At 33.6% G+C, this 16,805-nt stretch overlaps 1 protein-coding gene across 1 annotated transcript in view; it reads left to right on the forward strand.

The window, feature by feature from the left end:
• Positions 1-16,805, forward strand: part of LOC148615588 (uncharacterized) — a 52,071-nt gene that overhangs the window by 7,901 nt on the left and 27,365 nt on the right. The window contains exons 4-6 of the mRNA XM_088581676.1: positions 678-3,840; positions 4,728-4,741; positions 13,555-13,696. Coding sequence (XP_088437802.1) covers positions 678-3,840; positions 4,728-4,741; positions 13,555-13,696 — 3,319 coding nt within the window. The remainder of the gene's footprint in view (positions 1-677; positions 3,841-4,727; positions 4,742-13,554; positions 13,697-16,805) is intronic.

The raw sequence follows: 16,805 nt of genomic DNA on the forward strand, positions 1-16,805 counted from the left end.
CATGGGAGATGTCAAAGAGTTTCTGCAGTGGTTGATACAAAATGCAATGTACTGGTATTTAAATTTTCTGAAGGAGTCAAGAAACTTGAATATAGAAAAGATCAATTTGTTTTATTTAAGCGAACATCATAGTATTTTCGGGCCACTGTATGTATTGTTTTGTTTTCACTTTCAATTTACTTATATCTTACTGGATTATATAGGACTTTTTCACTGTACCTGTGTATGATGTTTTGGGGCCAGCTGCATCCTGCCCTATGGTGTGAGGGTTTCCTTGTCATTCATTGTAGACCAATGGGTCACCTGGCATCCGTTGTTTTCCAATAGCAATTTTTCAAGTATCTTCTGTTCTGAAAATATTGGGCAGAATTCAATGAAAGTTGGTGTAATTGTTCCTTAAAATAGTCTGCAAAAAATCGCTGTTGGAATATTTGATTTATGAAAAAACATGGTTTCAGTTACTGAAAAAAGAACAAAGGTGTCATACAGCAGTTTTTCAAATATTTGCATATCTCCATAACCATTAGGTTTAGACAAATTCTGTCTTTAAAGTGTTTAACAAGATGCACCAGGTTTAATGTGGAACGTAACTAAAGATAATAGTAATGTACATGTATGCGCTATGTATTTGCTATGAATTACACCTATGATTAATGCAATTTACAATTGTGTTTTAGATGATACAACAAGTGTTAAACTTAAAACAGAACCAACAGATGAAGAAGATAGTGTGGAAAACCATGCTGACCTAGCTGACGATAATACAGATAGGCCGACAAAAAACACTAAATCCACCAATAAGAGGAGAAAAATGAATATCTCCCCTATAAAACGAACACCCAGAACATCCACTATTCTGAAAAATTTGGCAAAGCTAGATGAAAAGCAAAACTCTTTAAGTTCTCCTGTATATCATTGTGAACAGTGCCCATCAAAGTTTGGAATTAGGAGCAACCTAAACAAGCATGTGAGAATGAAACATGGGTTAGGATTAGAAATAGCACATGGTTCAGAAGAAAATGACATCCAGGATGTTGAGGAAAATGAAGAAAGTGAAGAAGAAATTGCTGAAAAGGAAACTCAGAACAGCAACAATTTTGCAGCTTCCACCAACAGTACAGTAATTGTTGAATCTCCAACTGTAACTGAACAGAAAAGGGGTAGAGGTCGCCCCCCAAAGAAAAAAACAGTAGAAAAGTATAGTGTTGTGAAATCAGAAAATACCAATGAAGATACACCAAAGAGAGGAAGGGGTCGTCCAAAAAAATCAAGAACATCTTCTGGTACTGAGATTCCTGCAAAAAGAGCAAAAGTAGATGTATCATACTCAGATGCTGATATTTGTTGTTTCATAACGATCCTCAAAGAAGAAGAGGGTTTTGAATGTAAACTGTGCACCACACAGCTAGCTACTCCTGCCATTGCCAAAGATCACATCATTTCTGATCACTGGAGAAACCTACAACAATGTACCAGAACTTTGGACAAGTTTCCTGATGCAACAAGACCCTGTAAGTGGGACAGTTTTATTTATACCACTGATGATACTGGAGTAGAAGAGATCATGCCTACCGAGATCTTCAGCACACCTGGTAGAGCTGGCAGGAAGAGAACACCAAGCGTTAAACTTTTAGAATCTCAAGCTGCAAGTGTTAGAAAGTATGTCTGTAAGGTTTGTCATAAGAAAGGTGCAAGTAAAACCAACATTCTTCAACATATGAAGAAATTTCACTTAGACCTCATTCCTCCTGAAGATGAAGATACCATAGATGAGGAGGCAGAGGGAGAGGGTAGTATTGAGGGGAGTGATAACAATAATATGGATATTGTTTATGACAGCGATAATGATACTGATTACAGACCTTCCCTTCAAATTGATGATGATGATGATGATGATGATGATGATGTGGAACATTTTTCTGAACCAGAAACGAAATCTGCCAAAAGAGGTAGAAAGCCAAAGATCAAAGCTATAAAAACAGAAGATGATGAGGAGGAGGAGGTGGAAACAACAGAACAAGTTACTGCCAAAATCAAAGCTTTAAATGGAGAGACTCAGGATAAAAATGTTGATGGGGATAACAGTATCAAAGAGGAAGGGTCTGCTACTATAACTGAAACTAAGATTATCAAAGCAGAGAAAAAAACAAAATACATCAACAACCGTGCGAGATCAAGAGTGTACAAGAAGGTCCCTTCGTATTACATTTACTGTGACCATGGAGAAGATGACCTTGAGAAAAAGCCTCCACATGATTTGCCATTCTGTAAATCATGTGACCGTTTCAAATGCCTTACATGTACTCTGACATTTAACAAGAGCTCACATGTCAACAGACACATTCGTATAGTACATCAAAAGGAGAAGAAATATGTATGTGATAAATGTGATGCTAGATTTACTACCAATGAATCTCTTCAATACCATAACAAATGGCATATTGGGGTTAAAGATGTAGAATGTCCACATTGCGAGATGAAATTTCTTGTTACAAAAAATCTAAGAAAGCATATTAGAAAACATCATCCAGGTCTTGAACCAGTCAGAAGAAAGAAAAGCAATGTTTGTGAATTCTGTAAATCTCAGTTTACACGAAAAGAACGATTGGAGTATCACATGTTAGAAAAACACCCTGCTAACAACCCAGATAAAGAATGTAGAATATGTGGACAAAAATTTGAAACTGATGAACAATGTTATGAACACTCCAATGCTCATGCAGACTTAAAGAAAATGCCTGTTGCTAAATGCCCACATTGTCCATTGTATTGTTCTTCTAAGAACAACTTAAAGAGACATGTTGATAGAGTACATTTAAATATTAAGAAATATTTATGTACAACATGTGGGAAACGATTCAAAGGACATGATGCATTTATGTATCACATGAAACGCCATGCAGATCCAGATGGCAGAGATTATGAATGCCACATCTGCAAGAAAAAAATAGCTTCAGAGAAAGGATTGGAAATTCATTTACGTATCCATTCAGGCATTAAACCATATGTTTGTGAGACTTGTGGCCGGGGATTTGCACAAAAAGGCAACATGCTATCCCATCAGGCTGTCCATTTTGATGACCGGCCATTTGAATGCACAGAATGCAAGAAAACATTTAAGAAGAAATTTGATCTATTCAAGCACATGAAACGACACAGGATCAAACAGGTTGTAGAAACAGGTGATTTGTCAGTGTTGAAAGGTGCTGGGAAGATTTATGAATGTCCTTTGTCTGGATGTGGTGGCTTGTTCTGCAGTACATCAGATTTAAGGTTACATGTAAGGAAGCATAATAATGAGAGGCCTTATGAATGTGAAATATGCTTCAAAACTTTTGCTGTTAAAAGTCGATTAGTCCGTCATCTGCGGAATGTTCATCTTTTACAGATACCTGAGTGTGACTTGGAACTTATCAAGAGTGCAGAATATGCTGAGAAAATAGAAATGGCAAGGGAAAATTATGAGGAAAGGAAGAAAAAATATCAGACTGTAGTTATACCTCAACCAAGTGGGGAGCAGATTGAGGTACAGATAATGACTGAGGACACTGAAGGGGTGGAGGATCTTCTGGCATTGTCAAATGCCACTGAATTTGCAATGGAGAAACCTAAACAGGATGAGAAAACAGAGAATGAAAGTGAAAAGCAAGGAGAGGAAATACAACTGAAGATTGAGACTGGTGAGGAAGAGGGGTCAAAGGTACAAATCATTAATGTGCAGGAGGATAGCACAGGACAGGTTCAGATACACACTGATGATGATAATATTGTACTGGATCCTGCCATCATACAAACATTACTGAACAGTGGTCAACAAACTATATATTACTATGTTGACCAGTGATTTATTGTTTATTTAAAGGTTGAGTTCACTGTTCTTAAATTTTAAGAGGGTTTTTGGTTAATTCATGAATTTTATTGTTTAAATTAAAGTTACTGTATTGTTTTATTGTATTTAAAGTGAACAGCTACACAACATGAATATCACACTTAGGATATATACTCATATTGTACATTTGGCATTTTGATCCTTTTGTGTATAAACAGTGTTAAGATACACATACATTAAATACTGATAAATTCTTTAGGGCTATTTATTTGATTTTTTTCTCTGTAAATGTATGGCTTTGTCAGTAATTATATGCTCATGTTTTAAGACTTGTATTATGGTATACAAATCTGTCCACCATGTTAACTTGTTGCAACATAACATTTTTTTAAAACTTTACATAAATTTTCATTATGATGTGACTTTTTTATGGAAATTAATTTTCTGTTGGTGGTTTATTGAACTGTAAAACACTTGAAAAGGGGTGTATTTCCTCTTGTTGCATTTCCTCATAAAACACAAAAGTGTCTCCAACTTTAGTGTGTGCAGTGATGGTCTGAAGATCTATATACTTTTAATCTAGTGAATATCCATATTTTTTTATTTTGAGAATCTAAATATTTCTTAAAAATGGGATATTTTTTTTCACATGTCATGCATGTCTTAAAAAATACCTGATCTGAATTTCTTTAAACTTGATTCATCTGTTTATGATATGGTTTTAAGATCTGTATATCTTTGGTTGAAAATTTGATATTTTTTTAACACTCTCTAAAGGAGTGTTAATTCTCATGTGACTGGAAGTTTCAGTTTATTCATTTTATTTGAAGATATATCTTTTAATCACTATTTAAACCTAACTTATTGTTCACTTACATGTAAGTACTGGTCTTTCTAGAATTCAGACAGAAGGTGATTCATGCATGTCAAAAGCCCATTAAACTCACTTTCATTTCTTGTTCAGAAACAGTGACTGGTCACATAACCAGTCGTATATATTCATTTGGTTGTTGCACTTTTGAGATAAAAATTACATAGATTGTACATACACTTGGCACTTTGAAAGAGTTATCTTCTTGATTTTGTTCATTTTGGTTCATTTTAGTGAGAAATAAATGTATGATTTTCTCAAAAGTATAGATCTGAATGTAGAAACTGTAAGGACAATTGTTATGTAAAAATATTGCATCTATAGATTGAAAAAGCATCATTTTTTTTTCCGATGAATTTTTCTTCAACATGAATCACTTTAATTTGGGCTGTGTCTTAATTTTATATGGACTGGTACTTAACAACTCCACTTATGTGCAGGCGTAAGAAAAAATATTTTTTTATCATGAAATATATCCCAAATATGACCATTTAATATTTTCAAAGTTCAACTTCAATTTTAAATAATTTTATCTAGTTCTAATAATTGATTTGGACTTGTATCACTTGGTGTGCATTTATTGAACACACAAAGCATATTTTTGATCAAGAAGGACTGTGACTGAGATACCACTAAAACCTTAAACAATTATCATGTACAGCATGTTCATTTCTCAAATTTAGCTTTTGACATTACCTTCGCTTTTGAACTTTTACACTAAAAACTGACAAATAACATTTTTCCATGAAGGTGCAATACAATGGACTGCTTGTTTCTGACTACGTTGTTTAATACATGAACATAGAAATAATTTTTATCCTTTCTTTAAAGTGTTTATAATGAATGACACCTGTACAGAAAGGTTTTCTGCTGTACAAAAGAAATCTCTAGTCATATTTCTTTATAGTTATCTCATCATTGGTGTAGTAACCAATAAAGTTAACTGACGACCTTAGATTATAATTTATTTTCTAACCAATTGGTCAATTGCAACATATTTAGTTTTCATTGTGTTTTATTTACTTTGTTTCTACTTGTTCATGTGTATCATGTAAAGCTTTGATGTAAACTCATCTGGTTTTTAAAGCACTGAATTGTTTGTTTCAATGTTAAAGAATAAACTATCAAGAACATATAGTGTATGGACTATTGCATTGACTTTAGATGTTAGTCTGATGTGGATCCGGGATTGAAGGTTGGGGGGGAGATTTTATGCTAAAAAATCCCGAATTTACAGAGGGCACGCCAGGTCCCCACATGAGAGTAAAACTGTAATACATGTAATAAGTTCTGGAATAAGAGTTGATGGGAGACGAATTTATCCTTTTATTCTCTTGCACCAAATGGGTACAAGCTTTTAGGTTAATTTTATTTTTTCAGGTGTAGAATTGATGTTATGAAGGAACGCATATTTATTTCTGCATCCTATTCCGTGGAATGTCACATTTCGGCGACATTCAAATACAGTGGAACCCCCATAAACCGGCCCCTCACAAAACCGGATTCCTCTGATTACCTGAGAAATCGGTGAACCGTGTTACCTGTCACTCTGTGTATTGATTATTGATTGACATATTTTACATGTAAACCATTGCCGCCGGACTATTTACCTTATTACGTAAACATGTCATACAGGTGCAAATCGTAATTAAATGTAATTATCAAACATCAAAACATAATAATTAAAACAAATCGGCTTGTAAAGATAATGATTAAAAGGCAATTTAGCTTGCACACACAATGATCGGCGTGGTTTACCACATGTATATTTTTAATTTGTTTTTAAACCCATGAATATCAAACGGTTTTGTAAAAACAATTTTTCCGACCGCGGTGCATTCTTTTGTCTTATGAGTAAATTAAATTAAATTTATGGTTTCATTTCATTTGGCTATAAATTTTGAGTGTTAATAAATTAAAAACATAACTAAATATTTCGTTTTACTTGCTAGTTCAGTTACTGCTAAAATTATTCATTTCATGTTAAAATGTCTAAACCGCCTGCTAAACGTCGCCGCATTGAACTTACTCTTGAAGACAAAATTAATTTGATAAAAGAGTCTGAAAAGTATCCTAAACCATCTCAGAAATCTTTAAGCGAGAAATTCGGCATAGGCAATTCAACAGTTTCCGATATTCTGAAACGCAAGTCTGAGTATCTTGGCAATTTTGAAAATAATGACAATCTTCAGAAGTTCAGATTTGCAACTAAAAGTAAGCATGACAATTTCACATACGAAATGAAGAGGTCTTATCCACTTGGTCTTATCATACTTCGTACATTTAAACGCTGACACAGATATACAGGTATTTCAAGGTCAGTGACCCCCGATATCGATGTATTTATGGTATTCTATAAATAAACTTGTAAAATAACAACAACATGGATATAAATATTTATTCAATGAAACATACATGTATTACACAAAAAAAAACATTTGAAAAGATAAAATGCACTTCACAAACCGTCAACAAGCTTTAAAAATGAAATGAGGGTATTTTGCAGACATAGATTAATCATAGTTGTATACTTCCGGAACCAGTTTCCCGAGCAACAACGTCAATTTCCGGTATCTCTGAAAACCGGCCGATTTCGCAGTCCCAGTGATGGCCGGTTTACAGAGGTTGCACTGTACTAGTACTCAAAAGTGAAAGACAATTACTAAATAAGAATACGAAATATAAAATCATTGGCTCTGTCAAGACTTAAAGCATTGATCAGGTACATTGGTAAAATACGCGTTCGAATTTTGTCGTAGATTTCTCAGCCATATTCGATGCAACTGAAAAAATTAGTAGTGAACAAGGCAAGTGTAATTTAAAATGAGCACCGTATGGTCCGTGCACGTATTAACTGTAAGTAATACCCTTGTGTACCCCTCGGCATCCATACCTCCTTAGTTTGATCTAGTAAGCGAAAAACGAAGTTCCAAAGAAGAGATTGTGGAAAACCATAAATCTGTGCTATCGTCTTTTGGTCTCTCTACCAAGGACGATGATTATGATTTACCGTCTATGTACTGGATTCCTTAACTTCACAAGAATCCATACAAACAACGTTTCATAGCTGGATCTGCAAAATGTACCACCAAACCTATTTCAAAACTTTTAACTTCTATACTCACAACTGTCAAAGAGGGTCTACAGTCCTACCACAACATTTGTTACTCCCGTAGTGGTATTAATTCAATGTGGATCCTGAAAAATTCGAAAGATCTTTTGGAGACAATCAGTTCAAGACTATTATCTGAATATAATAGCATTAAAACCTATGATTTTTCAACACTGTATACTTCTATTCCCCATACTCAGTTAAAATCCCGACTTAAAAACATTATACATCGTTGTTTTTACAAAAAAGATGTACACCTAGATACAAATATATAGTTCTTGGTAGAGATTCCTCATACTTGGTAAGAAATAATTCCAAATCATCTTCCAAATATACAGAGGAAGATGTTTACAAAATGCTGGAATTTTTAATCGACAACATATTTGTCCAGTGTGGTGGACGTGTTTTTCAACAAACGGTCGGCATTTCAATGGGAACAAATTGTGCTCCTTTACTGGCTGACCTATTCCTTCACTCTTATGAGGCTGACTTTATAACTGATCTGATCAGAAAGAAAGAATATCGTTTGGCTAGATCCTTCAATCTCAGTTTCCGCTATATAGATGACGTATCTTTAAACAATCCTAATTTCGGGGATTTGATACATCGCATCTACCCAAAAGAACTTGAGATAAAGGATACTACAGACACTGTGAAGTCAGCCTCATAATATCTTGACCTACACTTAGAAATCGATGGTAAAGGAAAACTATTGACCAAACTTTACGACAAACGTGATGACTTTTCATTCAGAATTGTTAACTTTCCTTTCATCTGTGGCAACATCCCTTCGGCTCCTGCGTATGGAGTGTTCATATCACAACTCATACGTTATGCCAGAGCTTGCCGAAACTACGCAGACTTTTTGTATCGCGCTAGAACTCTAAAGAAATAGGCTTCTGGAACAGGGTTATGTTGCTACAAGATTGAAGTCATCACTACAGAAGTTTTATGGTCGTCATCATGAACTCGTGGATCGTTATGGTGTATCCATCAGCACCATGAAAACTAGGTCATAGTTTTCCTTTCTTCGTTTGTCTACCCCGGACTTGACTTTTTATGAGCAACTCGGCGAGTGTTTCTAGAAAAGCAGAGGATGCTTACCCTACCGGTCCACCTGGTCCATGCTCCCAGTTTTTAGTGGAGTCCGAGTTGCTCATTTACTTTTGTTACTTTGTATGTATGATTTTAGCTACTTTATGTTCTTTGTTGTGAGTGTCTGTTTTCCATGTCTGGTCTTTGTACCTGGATTACATTCTTTTGATTGCCGCTATAACCTTGGTTCCCTTGATTACTCTTTCTTCAACCAATGCACTAGAAATATCCAAGCGACCGAAAAGTTTTTATCACGGTTAGGTGCATGGCTAAAGTTGGTATGTTTGATGCGTCCAGAATGATTGATGTTTTAAACTCGGACACATTTATGCTAGGTATGCTTCCTTCCAAGTCATCTCGGGTTTCTCCAAGACACGGCCCATCTCTCCAAAGTTGCAGCACTGCACATATTTTCCGAGTTTGATTCATTCAAAGTTATTTAAGTTTTTGTCAAATAGAAGCATTTTGCATGAATTAAGAATAAGATCTAAGGTCAACCATTTCGTTTTAGAAATTCAAGTTTTGAACATGTACCCAATCAATTTTTGCCGGTCAAAACTTGAAGCATCGGTTTTTAATATGGCCGATTACCTGTGACAGAATCACCAAATGGTTACTCCTACAACATAAGAGTTGGAATTTCGTTCCTCCAAATTCCAACCAAGTCAGAAAATAGCTTGCCAGACAACCTCTAGCACTGCTGGAATAACCAAAGGGTATGATGGCATTCTTAGAAGTTTGATATTCAGTTTACAAACAACATACTGATAAATAATAGAGGGACCACCCTTAAAAGCCAACAAATTCGGTTCCTCCAAGTAACACTTAACTTTTTTTCTTTTGCAACATTATGTGAGGGTTTTGATCGATTGGGGTCAAGTAAACTGCACAACCAACATTACACACGATACAGTGGCGAATACGAACCTCCGCTTTTGTTGGGAAATGTTTGTTGATTTTGAGCAAATATAAAAGCCTAAACCCCTTTCCAGAATCTCCAGATTCGCGACTGATGTGTCATGTCATGTCTTCCTGGGGGCTTTTGCATTCAGAGAACTAGCATTTTTTAATATCCGATTCAGCGTGTCAGATGTGTATACAGCACGATCTGTTAGGCACATATCATTTTCTTCTACGACATTCTCTATAGAAGACATTGTTGACAACCATAATTTCGTTTTATTCTCTTTTGGCCTCTACTTAAGACAAAGGTTGCTATCTTCAACCCATGTGTAGGCTTCCAAAGTTCCTTAAAAATCCATGCTAACAACGCATCATAACTGGATCTGCAAAATAAACAATACCAGAACTCTTTCCGAACTATGAACTTCCATACCTACTGCAGCCAAGTCATATACATACCACAACATAGTAGTATCAATTGAGTGTGGATCCTGGATTATCGGAGTATAATAGCATCAAGACCTATATGATTTTTTCTACTCTTTATACTACCATTCCCCTTCCCCATGATCAGTTGAAATTTTGTCTAATATTATACGTCGTTGTAACTTCCTCTAATAAAGATGGAAACCTAGATACAAATAAATACGTAGAACTTGACAGTGACTCTTCATACTTTGAAAAAAAAAAAGATTCCAAATCATGTTCTGAATATAGTATATTCTTGACATTTTTAAATTTTCGATCAACAGTATATGTGTCCATTTTTCAACAAACGTTTCGTCTGTAACCAGACTGTTTCGAGGATTTTTTATATCTCATTTGCTCCAAAGAACTTGAGGTAAGGGGTAATACAGACACTATGAAATCGTGGCGTATTTTTAAGACCGATGGAAGAGGAAAACTCGAGACAAAACTATACGACAAACGCTGTGACCTAGTTTCGCATCGTCAACTCTCCTTTCATCTAAGGCAACATATCACTTCAGCGCCTGTGTATGGAGTTATTTTATCACAACTGATACGTTATGCCAAAGATTGCCGAAACTATCTTGGTGCTTAACCTCTTACAATCGGGCTTTGTAAAGTCATCATTACTAAAATTGTACATGGTCGTCATCATGAACTTGTGGATCGTAAGATGTATCAATCAGCACCATGAGAATTGATCTGTTCACCGGGTCAGGTATAACGGTATTATTCATTTCCCGTAGGTGACAATAGTAAAACTTTTGAAAAATTGACCCCTTTAAAACAGAGAAGGGGCCAGAAACTGACTTTTTCCACTCACATCATCATTTCCCTAACTAAAAATGTGAGCAGTCATAACAATACCGTCTCGTTTCTTTAGTATTTTAAATAAGCAGATGATGTTTGGGGTCAAAGTTCCCCCTTTTCTGCAAAAAAAATCATAATATTTATATGAAATGATTTTACAAAAAATATAATGCATTTTTTAAAAAGTATAATAATATTAGAGTCTGGAATCAGTAAAACATTTTGGGTCCGGGGGTATTTACTTAAGTAGGGTACACATAAGGCCAACCTAAAATAATGAGAAATAGTACCGTTCTACTCAGTCACAGTCATCCTCTTTGGTCTACTCGGACATGAAATTCATGCAACTCGGTGGGTATTTTTAGAAAAGCGAGGGATGTTCAGTCTGCCGGTGCACCGGTGACCTGGTTCATGCTTCTAGTTTTCAGTGGAGTCCTGGTTGCTCATTATCATTGGTTCCTATGTGCATGCTATATTGGTTATTTCATATTCTGTATCCGCTTCATGCATATGTCACCGCAATTTCGAATTTTCAAATTTTACGTTTAGATTTTATATTTAGTTCTCTGATTAGGTCAGCTAAAAATCATGCAAAATGTGATTCATGGCTGAAAAGCTACATATTTTTATTTTTGATATTTTGTTTGAATTGCCATAGTAAACAAAATTAACACTTAGTTTTCCATATAACCCGCTTTCTTGGGAGATAAAATTAAATAGATTGCACTGTAGATGTCAAAATTAAGGGAGATAACTCTGTAAATGACACACAACTACAATTGGATTTTCAATGTTGACTGTCTCATAAGAGCAGGCAGATTGGAATGGATAGTTACACATTTCATAATATAGATCCATAAAAAAACTCAATTACAAAAATAAAAATATGTAGCCTTTTTGGAGGTGTATCACATTTTGTCAGATTTTGCATGATTCTTACAAAGACAGCTGATTAAACAAAAATCTCTTAATTGTACTATGTCAATTGTATTTGGTGTGTAGAACACTACAGATCCATATTTCTTTCATGTATGTGCCCCACAGGTTATACAGTCTTTTGACCTAGAAAATTTACGTTACTGAAACATGAATTCGTCACAGTTCCATACATGTATGCAAATAATAATTTATACTCAAGGTATCCGTCCTTGGCAATATATGGCAAACCAAAGTGGACAAAATGCAATATTTTTTTTAATATTAAAAATGGTTTTTTTTTAATATTAGAAATTGATTTGTTAATATAAGAAATTGAATTGTTAATATAAGAAAATGAATTTCTTATATTAAGAAATCATTTTTTGATATCAAAAAATCATTTTCTAATATTAGAATTTCATTGATTTTTTAATATTAGAAAATGATTTTTTGATACTAAAAATCCATTTCTTAATATAAAAATTCATTTTCCTATATTGAAAATTCATTTTCTAATATGAAAATTCAATTTCTAGTATTAAAAAATCAATTTCTAGTATTAAAAAATCAATTTCTAGTATTAAAAAATCAATTTCTTATATTAAAATTATCCGATATTTTAATATTAAAAATGTTTACAAGCGTCAGACTGATAATAAAATTTTAATTTTCCACATCGTATAATATTAAAAAATGATTTTCTGTAATTGAAAAATATTTTTTTTTAAATAATAGAAAATCATTTTTAATATAAGAAAATGAATTTTTAATATTGAAAATTAAAATTAGATTTCTAATATTAGAAAATGAATTTCTAATATTAAAAATTGGTTTTTTTTTATATTAAACAAAATCGTCAGTTTTTTTTTAATATTAAAAACGTTAGTAGAATATTTTATATTAAAATCATTATTTTCTAATATTAGAAATTGATTTTGTAATATTAAAAAATCGTTCTTCTATTTTTTTAAATTAAAAATTGAATTTCTTATATTTCAAAATTAATTTTTAATATTAGAAATAATTTTTTAATATTAAATGATAGGGCCTTTTGTCCACTTTAGCTTGCCATACAAATGGGCATAGTATAAACAGCATTAAATGCAAGCGGACATGTCTGAGAAAACACATAAAACTCAAATGTGGAAACAGAATGATTTAATGATATTTTTGGGATAAACAAAATTCTGGTCCAAATTTTTAAGGGACTGCGATTTTCTATAAAATATAGAATTAGTGATAATGTCACCATCAATCAAGTTTTGAATAGCGGCGTCCGTAAGCGACAGGCGAGACATGTCTTTATAATAATGAACAGTTTATTTATTATTTATTTTGTTCGATTTAAATGCTTTCGTTGGATCATTGTGTGTAATCACAGGTCTAATATACACCAAGGATCCTAGTCTATGTTTAGATTTATTTTTTACGTGTGCCTTCCATTTCTTACTTACAGATGAATGAATCGTTTCGATTAGATCATCGACCAGTGATTACATTAAAGAATGAACTTGTTTGCCTTCTAATATGTATAATTCCCCCAATTAGTGAAAATTGCCGAACCGCAAATATATCCGGAAATATTGTTAAACCGAACAGTGTCTAAATTTACAATATTCCGAACGTTTCCGGTACTCTCACGATTATTTTTCTCGTTTTCGAAAACATTACATTGGACAATTATTCTAAGGTAGATTCTGATTCTGAAGCAAGTCTGTATTAATAATTAACTATTAATATTAACTATTAACCGGTAATATGATTCATAGGAAGTCGTAGGCTTGAAATGTGTATGGCTGTATCTGAATCCGGTCAGGGAGTAAATCTCGCCATTTTCAAGACAGAAGCAATTCTCGCCAATCTGCTCATCAAAGTTTTACTCCTAAATGAAAATCGTTGTATGGTAGCTTATTTAGATCAAATATCAGCAATATGTTTGAGGTTAGGGCAGAGGAGAGGATGGAAAAATGGAGAACTACCCCTTGATCTGTAATCCAAAAAATAAGGCTGTCGTTGGAGGGTAATTTTTATTTTGCTTGGTTACCTCCCTTTGACTGGCAATGCTCTGACTTGGTGCCATCCTAACGTTGGGGTATTGAGGAACTATCTTCAATCTTTGTCTTTATCAACAGGATAACTCTCATGTACTTCGAGTTCTCTAATGTTTAGTATATTGTCTCCCTTGTAAATCCTCACTTGTATTTGTAGGTGGCGCTAAAAGATTAAAAGGTAAAATACAACAAAAGTTACAAAAAATAAAGTCAGTATAAAATCAAAATATAATGTAATTTAACACAGCCGATAAAATGACTTCTTGTTGTGTTGATTCTACTTGAAGAAGTGTGTCAAAATCCATGAATAGGTTTCCAGTGATGAAGTAGATTTCTTGCAATAATTCTTCCATTTGTTCAATGTATTTCTGACTTTGATGAAAGAAATGCTCCGTATCCTGTGTTACTCCGCAAGTCTAACATTCACTGCTTAAAACGAGTTCCAACCTCTAACGATATAAGAGTAAATTCAGTCATGTCACTCTGGCCTGGTAGAGTATGATATGGGAAAGGCAATCGCTTTAAATGTGAATGAAGCATTTAGTAAGTCTTGTTTGAAAATGCCAAAGGAGTTTTTGAAATGTTTTGTCTAGCAGGTGTTTTTACTACATTTTAAAGCTTCAATTGATAGAGACGTTGAGTTTTGCTTTGACGAAAGTTTCTCAAGTGGTCAATAGGATAAATATTTAGATGAATTGCTTTACCTTTATAAAAACCCTGTGTCAGCATTTGCCTTATAGTTTGAATTCCCCTTGACCTTTCAGCTCTCTTTTACTTGGATATTGGTTGGTTTTCTGCAATGCAAGAAGTTGGATTGTTTGCGATACTGTAGAGTAATTCACTTGAAAGGCTTCTTATGACTTCTGGTAAAAATTATGCGTAGTACTTCTTCATAGACATTTTGTTTGATTATGGATTAATTTTCCAGTATCCTGTAACAATATTCAGGACAAATATTTCATTTTTATACCCCTGTCAAAAAAGTTTTGGGGGTACATAGGAATCACTATGTCAGTTTGTCCTTCCATCCATCTGTTTGTCTGTTCATCTGTCCACATTTCTTGTCAGCAAAAGGGATTTTGATGAAATTTTACAGGAAGATTGGACATCATACATGTACAATGTACATGTATGTAGATGTGCATGAAGGAGTATAGTTACTGTCGGAGCACTCAGAAGGGGTGATATTTACATGTTGAAACCTCAAGAGGGCAACTCATAGAAAACAGCTCTAGGGATTTTTATGAAATTATAAAGGAAGGTTGGGCATCATATGTAGATGTGCTTGGAGGAATATAGTTACTGTTGATGCTCTCCAAAGGGAGGTAATCCAATTAAGGGTTTTTACGTATTAAAACCTCACGAGCCAAACTCCTAATTCACTCAAGGGATGTTAGTGCAATTTGACAGTCAAGTTTGGCTTCACATTTAGATGTTCAAGACGGAATAAAGTTACTGTTGAAAGACTCCAAAGGGAGATAATTGTTCATTTGACTGTTTTTTTTATGCAAAACTGTCATTTTCCAGGATAATTTTTCTCTATTGGTATCCAGTCTATTATCATTAAATGAGTAAATAATTTCATGATTAACATTTAACCATTAAAATGTTCAATACTTAATATGTCTCTGCATGGTCATTTTCAGTATGATTAATTCTTTTTGTTGATGCATGGTGTATTAAATTTTATCCATATTTTTTGTTGAGTTGTTTTTAAATGTCCATATCAGTCTTTTCCGTCTTAATTTTAGACAACAAGCCCCTAACCTTAATCTGGAAAGAATTTTATAAAGGATACACAGCCTTGGAAGCACAATTTCTGCAAGCCCACCTCTATTTTTACTGGCATTGGCTGGTGGACAGGTCCCAATTTCAAAGACAATTATTTTTAATATTTTTAGCATCAACCTTAGGTTTATAGAGATGGGTTTTTAAAAAAATTCTCCATTAATTTACTTTAACATAAGATCAAATAATACAACACATTTTTATCAGTAACACTAAAATAAATACCACTGTTTTTTTTGGGTTTTTTTTCTTTACATGTTTTGTTTTGGTACTGATAACACTTTTACTGAACTGTCATCATAAAATAATTATATGAATAAGAATGGTTAAGAAAAACATTTTTCAACCATTTCACTGAGTAGTGAGGACACATTTTTTCAAAATATCAAACTTCATTTTATCAATTTTATGCAGAAATGTTGAACCACTTTTTGGCTGCATTTATTAACATATTGGTAAAAGTATTATAGCTGTGTTTGAACAATTTAATTCAAGGATTAATTAATCCTGATAACTTTTTGATGATCTTTGGTTTACAGTCTGAATACTGTTCACCACATATAAACTTTTTTTGGGACATTTTTTTATAAAATAAAATCCTGAGTACAATAAGGAATACATCAAGTTGTCATAAAAGTTTATACTGGTAATCATATTATTGATATAAGCAGTGGAAACTATTTAATACTGGTGGGAAGTGTTTTAATGTCAAATAATATCCTCCAGAAAAAGTTTGATGTGATATAATATCCATGGGTCAGTATTCCCCCTTAAATTTGATCACTGGGATAAAATTTCACCCAGATATTATTATGTCTTACAAAACAAGTGTCTAAATTATAAAACCATGCTGGACATATGTACAGTAGGAGGTGAAAATTTCTGGTCCAAATGAGATTTCACTGATTTTTGGGGACCAATGTACTTTGCCTAGATTTGATCTTCCAATAATGCTTCCAG

This window comes from Perna viridis, chromosome 5, assembly GCF_037379345.1.
Source record: "Perna viridis isolate PV_CMFRI_1.1 ecotype Kerala chromosome 5, ASM3737934v1, whole genome shotgun sequence".
In the NCBI taxonomy this organism is placed as follows: Eukaryota; Metazoa; Mollusca; class Bivalvia; order Mytilida; family Mytilidae; genus Perna; species Perna viridis.